The 8,029-nt window shown below is 50.3% G+C and overlaps 1 protein-coding gene across 1 annotated transcript; it reads left to right on the forward strand.

Annotated features, from left to right (window-relative positions):
• Positions 1–6,250: 6,250 nt before the first annotated feature.
• LOC104128084 (olfactory receptor 14C36) lies at positions 6,251–7,165 on the forward strand. The gene has a single exon (XM_009640812.2). It carries the CDS (start codon positions 6,251–6,253, stop codon positions 7,163–7,165), a length of 915 nt encoding a protein of 304 aa, XP_009639107.2.
• Positions 7,166–8,029: the final 864 nt, after the last annotated feature.

Below are 8,029 nucleotides of genomic sequence, written 5' to 3' on the forward strand. Positions count from 1 at the left end.
CAGGTCCCTCTGCAGAGCCCTCCTCCCCTTGAGCAGATCAACACTACCATTCAGTTTGGTGTCGTCTGCAAATTTACTGAGGGCACACTCAATCCCCTCATCCAGGTGATTGATAAAGATATTAAACAAGACTGAGATGTGGTGCGACAGCTTGCTCACATGGGGTTCTGCAGTGGAGGAAAACAGCCTCTGCTGGAGAGACTGGCAGGGAGGATGAGTATGAGAGATGCCCTCTGTGTTGAGAGGATGCCCCCTGTGTTCTCTTCTGAGGAGGAACATGAGCAGTGGATGGGGATCAACGCAAGGGTTACTTGAGCAAGCTCCACCACCGTTACAGAGATGGAGATGGGTGTTTTGACCAGATCCCTGAACACAAGAATTGGTATACCATGACCCCTGAGATTCTACTTTCTGGTCCTGAGGAGTATCATAGCCCTTGAGGTGTCCTGGAATAACTCCTGAACCAAGTTGTGATTTAGGCTGTGAGAAGAATGAAAACACCACCTCTGGAGTGATTTCACCTTCAGTGCTGACATACAGGGCAGATGGAGGGACTTCAGACCTTCCAGGCATTCTGCTGAAGGCTTAGGTTTTCAGAGGTCCAAAATGAAGATAATGGTGTTGTATCAGTGTCCATCACACAAAAATTTGGACTGCTTTGTGGTTTTCCCAAATTTGGGATCTGTCCCTTGATGGTTTTGGCAAAAGAAATAAGCTCCTCAACCATACCCACACATGAACGCACACACTAGAAATAAGGATGAAAGACAGAGAGCAGAAATTAATTAGGGGCAATATTGTCTGAGAGGCATTGCCATGAAATGACAACAGAGTTAGCAGTGAGAGGAAAAGATCATGCCACAAGCTAAGTGCTGTTACAATAGAGCTGTCTTGTCAAGAAAGACTGAATGACAAGAATAAAATCAAAGAAATTACTTTTATCATCATGAAGAAGGAGAAGATATTTTAGAGCATGGGGCTGTTACTGGTTTTAGTGAAAAGATAAATAAGTCCATAATGTGGCTGCTAAGCCTCAACCCTGCTCCACTATTCACTCATGCCCCTCTCCTGAAGGACTGGGGAGAGAATCGGAATGGCAAAGTGAGAAAAACTCATGGGTCAAGACGAGGACACTTGAATAGGTAAAGCAAAAGCTTTGCCCACAAGGAAAGGAAAACAAGGAATTCCTTCACTGCTTCCCATTGGCTGGCAGTTCAGTCATTTCCCAGACAGGAGGGCTCAATCACAAGTAATGGTTCCTTGGGAAGGGTAAGGCCATGCACTCCTCCTGTCCCCCTCTTCCTCCATCTTCCTCCAGCTTGTATTCATGAGAGCGACATCATACCTTATGGGATATCTCTTTGGTCAGCTGGAGTCAGCTGTCCTGGCTGCATCCGCTCCGTACTTCTTGCCCACCCCCAGCCTACTTGCTGGCAGGGAAGTGTGAGGAACAGAAAGGCTCTTGGCAATGTGCAAGCCCTGCTCAGCAATAACTAAAATATGGCTGTGTTATCAACATAGTTTTGTTCACAAATCCAGAACATGGAACCATATGGGCTGCTGTGAAGACCATGAGCTCCATCCCAGCCAGCCAGGGTGGAGTGGGTTTCTTAGAAGGCATGAGGAGGATAACAGTGAAGAACTTGAGAGGGGGAAAAGGGAATCAGTAAATTAAAGATGAGGCCATGGATGTCCTGGAGTCTTGTTGGGGTGTCTGTGATTCAGCCCTGTACATAATGTGAATTATTTCCACAGTCAGAGGGAACCTGAGTGCTTTCCCTAATGTTGAGGACATGAAGGGTGAGGAATGGGAATGTCAGTCAGGCTGGGAGGGATCAGTAAAAAACACTTAGCTCAAAGCAAAGTCACACCAGGTTCCTCATGGTTTGATCCAGATGATCCAGATCCTCCAGGGATGGAGGCAGTGCACACCCTGCAGGAAACAGCTTCCCATATCTGACTGTCCTCACATTGCAAAAGCTTTTCCCTAGATTGAGCCTGACCCCCTCGTGTTTCAGCCTCCTCTGCTCCTGCCTTGCACCACCATGTCTTCTTGGAAACCTCACCATAGGTAGTAGAAGTCTGTTACATCTTCCCCAACAAATCCCTCCATTCTGCAGGGTGAACAAGCCCAGCTCTCTCAGCTCCTCCTAACAAAGCAAGTGCTCCAGCTGTGACCAACTCTCTGGCCCTCTACTGAATTTTTGTTGCCCTCTGTCCTGCCAATGTCTCTCTGGCATTGCGTGGCACCAAAACCTGGGCAAGAATTCTGTATGTGGTGTGACAAACGCTGAGCAGAGGGAGATAATCCCTTCTCCTGGCTGTGCTCCTGCTTAGACAGCCCAGGATGCTGATGGCTGCCTCTGCTGATGGCTCATGTTTTGCCTAAGGTAACTCAAGGATCACCAGAGCATTTCCCGCATGCGCTTCTGCCCACCCAGGCAATCCTTGCTCTATGACATTGCATGGCCTTAGTCTACTGTAGGGACAAGACATTGGATGGGTCCTTATTGGGTACCATGAGGTTCCTATTGGCCCATACTTCCAGCCTGTCAAGGTAACTTGAGATGGCAGCCCTGCCCTCCACTCTAGTGTCTCCTCTCCTGTGTGGTGTCTTCTGCAAATGTTATCAAATCCACCTTCTCAACTCCTCCAGATCATTCAAACAACCTTAAACAGGACAGGTTGCAGGATAGAGCCCTGCAGGACCCTACGAGCTTGAGGCCCCCAACATTGAATGGTATGGGCCTGTTGGAGTGAGTCCAGAGGAGGACCACAAAGTTGATCAGAGGGCTGGAGCCCCTCTTCCAGGAAGACAGGCTGAGAGAGTTGGGATTGTTCAGCCTGAAGAAGAGAAGGCTCCAGGGAGACCTTATAGCAGCCTCCCAGTACCCTCCATGTGCAGGAGCTTGTCTTATGGATGGAGCTCCTCTATGGGGTGTGTAACAGGTTGGGTGAGCTCTTATAGGTGAGGGTCAGAGGAGAGGCCTGTTAGTGTGACATCATGGGGGGAGACAGAGAACCTGAAGTCAGGCTTAGGAAGTGGAGAAAGGCTTATTTAAGCAAGCCATGGAAGTCTCCACATCCATGACCCCAGGTCTTACTGGAGACTTTAATGACCCTCATCCCCTCTAATGATTCAGATCCTATTTCTGCTGAGGGAGCAGGCTAGTGTGACAGTGAGGCCTTGGCATCTCAAATATAAGGAACAATCTCCCCAGGGTAAACACAGTCACCTTCTCTTTCAGACACACAGAAATGGGATCCAAGTGGACACGCTCTGGGGCCCAGCTTCTCCTCCCCTGCATCATCCATTGGGCATTTTGGAAAGGTGCGTGCAATGCTTGGGTGTTGCAAGTTGTCAAGGGGTTCCCTCAATCTCCGTGACATTTCAAAGCTGGTGGACTGTGGGTAGTGTCTCATGAGTACAGTCCATGTCACCAACAAAGATGTTAAACAGTGCCAGTCCCAATACCAACCCATGAGGAACACCACTTGTCACTGGTCCTGTGCCGTCTCTACAAGCCTTGGCATCTCATTTATCTGTGGGCCTGGAGTTAAAAATTAAATTGAGTAGACACCCTGAATTCTGTAAGGCAACGTGGGGGTGAACGTGAAGCAACTGCCAATACAGTGAGTGGACACCCAGTGAATACAGATGTTGGAGAAGAGAAAGAGCGAGCCTGAGCTCTCCCTGTGGCACATGACTCCAGTTGTTCAGATAAACAACTCTGAAGGCTACCCTGAACATCATGAGTGGGGACAGGATCAGTTGCCCTAATCTGAGCATCAGCTGCCATTTCAGTTGGCCAAAGAAAATTCCCAGCAGCCTCTAAGAGGATTCCACCCGATGTGGGCCTGTCTCTATGAACTGCTCCATTAGAGCCTGCAGCTGCCTGCACGTATCTTCAACCACCCCCGAACAATTAAATGTCACCAGGTGCTGTGTCTGAACAGCCCAGTCCTGCCCTCCATCTCCATTAATCATGGATCAGCATGGGAGCTGAGACAAGGAGCTCACAGGCAGGTGCCTATTTTGTGCACACCTGGACAACTGATGCAAGAGGAATGTCACTTCCAGTTGGTTTGTGTTGTGCATGGAAGGGAGCTGAGTCTGCTTCTAGCCCCAGGACTACAAACCCAGAAATGAGATGCCTTGATTGACTCATCTGCATCCCTTCCCTCAGCAGGGGTAAAGGACAGATCCTTCCTTGTAACTCTGGTTCTTTTATCTACTGACTGGAAAAGGAAAGGCAATTGTCATGCCCAAATCTTTTCCTCATAGAAGACATTAGAGTGCTGGGAAGAAGTGCTTCTCCCTAGATGAGGGAGGGAACATCAGGAATGACTTCAGCCTGTGTCACAATGGGCAGCGCTGCAGAGAGACAGCTCTGCCCAGGAGCAGCTCCTCTGCAAAGCGCAGCAGGGCTGAGGGCACTGACTGCAGCGACCAAGCAGAGATGAACAAGACAGAGAGTGGTTAAAGGCGGTCTGGAGTGGGAGGATGCTGAGAGCTCACTGTGGGAGAACTCTTCACAGCCCTTTACGTGGTAAGTCTCTGGCTGCAGGGCAATGCAGCTTCAGGTGCTGGAGGAAGCTCCTGAAGCTGGCACATCCCACAGATGATGATATCTGTGAGTACAACTCTCACAGTTTCTCTAGTGTAGAGGAAGATGATGTGCTGCAGAGCAGGGACATTCCACTGCACCATCAGAGGGACGGGGCATGACGGTGCCTTCTAATGGCTGCAGGGGTGTACATGTGAATGTGCACGGGTCGGTGCCCAGGGCTGTCCTTCTGAGCAGCGTCCCTGGTTCCCAGAGTATTGTATGCTGGGGCGGAGACTCTGTGCCTCCCAGGGTCATCACTCAGGCTGTCTGGGAAGTTGACTACAATGCTGCGGGGAGAAGCTGTGGGTGGAAGGAGAAGCCCCCAGCAAGGCAGGGTCCCTGGAGTTGCCTCCACTGCAGCCAGAGCTCCAGCGCAGCAGAGGTGCATCTGTCCTGACACGTGGCCCCTTCCCTGTGCACAGCAAAGGGGCTGAGAGCAACTGCCCTGGTATTTTGCTGACTGGGGAGTGCTGGGCTCTACTGGGTAAGGAGAAGGCTTTCCTGAGTGCCCGGCTGCCTCTGCTCTCCTTGCTTCCCTTTGCAGGAGAGTCACAGAGTTTTTCTTTGTTTCTGCCCCAGGTTGTGCTGCTCTTCTTCCTGCTCTTGGGGTCCCTGACAATAAGAGTTGTGGTGTGGGGCAAGGGCTGGGGGTGCTGAGTGCCTGCTTGGACACAGATGTGAAGGGCACTACCCTGGAGCTGTTGCCATGGCACCAAAGCCTGGTACTAATTTTCCCAGCTTGAGACACTGCAGACAGTGCTTGGGCAAGGAGATGCTGCTTCCCTCAGCAGACATCACCTTGAGACCTCTGGTTATGCTGGACAGGGAGTCCTGCGGGGCTGTGAACATCACTCCAGAAGGGAAGAGACATCCTCTAGGACCTTTGTGGTGGCTGAGAGCACCTGATCTGCCCATGTAATTCAGCAACCTGGTCCTGTCCTCCTCATCTTTACACTGCATAGCTGTGCTGGAAAGGAGAGCCGCTTTTAAATCTGCACTTTGAGCAGGACCCCTCTGCTCCCAGACCAATCCAGTCTCTTTCAGAGCAAGCTCTGGGTGTAGTCCTCCTCCAGCTGAGAGCGGTGCGAGAACAGAGCATCTGGGCACCAGGCTGATGGGCTTAGCAGCCCTCCTGCATGTGAGCACTGAGAGAGGTTTGCACTGAGAGCAACCGGGAAGCGGGGGAATTTTGCCATTTCCAAGAACATTTCCCAACTGTGATGGGTTGTCTGAATCCTAAAACACACTGTAAGGAGACACATTTGCTGCATCTCATCTCCCACCTCAATCAGTAGAAAAAAGGGACATCTGAGCTTTTTACCATGCCCTGTAGTGCAGCACAGGGAACTCCTCCCCAGGAACCCTCCCTCCAAATACACGGGGCTGTTGCTGCCTCCACGTGTTATTGCGGTAAAGCAGGGCTGACCCTTAAGGACCCCATGAGTAGAGGGCACTGCTCTGCACAGCACGCTCAGACAACACCAACCAGAGCTGAAGCCTCAGAGCTGCATGAAAATCCCTCAGGAGAGAAAAGCACCCTTCGGTATTTCACAATGAATGAATCAAATGTTGCTCAGAAAACCTTCTCTGAATTTTTCTCTTTAATCTCCTTTGGCACTTCCCATGCCCAGAATCAGCAGATGTCCAACACCAGCTCCATCACTGAGTTCCTCCTCCTGAAGTTCACAGACACACGGGAGCTGCAGCTCTTGCACTTCTGGCTCTTCCTGGGCATCTACCTGGCTGCCCTCCTGGGCAACGGACTCATCATCACCGCCATAGCCTGTGACCACCTCCTCCACACCCCCATGTACTTCTTTCTCCTCAATCTCTCCCTCCTCGACCTGGGATCCATCTCCACCACTCTCCCCAAATCAATGGTCAGTTCTCTGTGGGACACCAGGGCCATTTGTTATGCAGGATGTGCTGCACAGGTATTACTCTTTTCCTTCTTTGTTGGAGCAGAGATTTCTCTTCTCACCATCACGGCTTATGACCGCTATGTTGCCATCTGCAAACCCCTGCACTATGGGACCCTCCTGGGTAGCAGAGCTTGTGTCCACATGGCAGCAGCTGCCTGGGGCAGTGGTTTTCTCAATGCTGTCATGCATATGGCAAATACATTTTCGCTACCCCTCTGCATGGGCAATGTTGTGGACCAGTTCTTCTGTGAAATACCCCAGATCCTCAAGCTCTCCTGCTCAGATGCCTACCCCAGGGAGGTTGGGCTTCTTGTGGTTAGTGCCTGTTTAGTCTTTGGGTGTTTTGTTTTCATTGTCCTGTCGTATGTGCAGATCTTCAGGGCCGTGCTGAGGATCCCTTCTGAGCAGGGACGGCACAAAGCCTTTTCCACATGCTTCCCTCACCTGGCCGTGGTCTCCCTGTTTCTCAGCACTGGAATATTTGCCTACCTGAAGCCCCGCTCCAACTCCTCCTCAGCTCTGGATCTGGTGGTGTCTTTTCTGTACTCAGTGGTGCCTCCAGCAGTGAACCCCCTCATCTACAGTATGAGGAACAAGGAGATCAAGAAGGCTCTATGGAAACAAGCCAATTGAACACTTTATCACTGACAACAACCTGCCTCCACTTCTCTACACATTTCCTGGAATTTATCTTCGGCAATGATTCTGTTTTTTCCTTTTTTGATAATCCTGCTTATAGATAATTTGCTGGGCTTATACAAATTGTCTTGAGGACTGATCCTATTGTATCTCACTCTTGTACAACACTCTGTCAGAGGTGGTATCCCCAATAGCAGGTCTTTAATAAAACAGAATCTCCCAGGTGCAGTGCCTGAAGGCTGTGGTCTTCCTACAAGGTAGCTTCCAGGAAAATGTCCAAGGAATTGGTCTTTGAAATAGTCTTTTGTGCTTTTCTTCTCAATGTTTTAGGGGTTAGGCTCATGGTACCATCAGGTTCCAGTGGACCAAATGTTCTGGATATAAAAGCTCTAGTCTTGATATGCAATGGTAGGTGAGATGGTCTATGAGCTCCCATTATCTCCTCAGGTTTCTTTATATACGGCAAGAATGATGGCATAAATCAGAATCTGTGGGAATTACTTTAGAGGGGTGAGGAGAGGAGAGGAGAGGATAGGCAGGCACTCACATTGTGCCCTGGGGTTTGAATGAATGGAGACTCAGGTGTATCACCCTCAAAAGTGATGTCACCCAAAAGTCAATCACTAAATCCATGTCTTCATGAACAAGGACACTGCAGTGTCATGGGAGTCAGTGGGGACCCAGCAGGCACAGGGAGGGGAAACTGGAGAGATGCAGGAGCTGCCTGGGGAGGCCCAAGGCCAGGACTGTTGTGACATCCTGGGGAGTGGGGCTGGTGGGAGCAGAGGAGGGGGCAAATTGTTTCAGGGTTGGGGATCATCAATAATTTGAATTTAGGAGTGGCAGAGAGGGACCGGC

This window comes from Egretta garzetta, unplaced genomic scaffold (assembly GCF_000687185.1).
Source record: "Egretta garzetta isolate BGI_Z169 unplaced genomic scaffold, ASM68718v1 scaffold726, whole genome shotgun sequence".
NCBI lineage: Eukaryota > Metazoa > Chordata > Aves > Pelecaniformes > Ardeidae > Egretta > Egretta garzetta.

What these genes read in the sequence shown, in the direction of transcription:
- LOC104128084 (XM_009640812.2), top strand. Translation starts at nt 6,251, where the DNA reads ATGTCCAACACCAGCTCCATCACTGAGTTCCTCCTCCTGAAGTTCACA.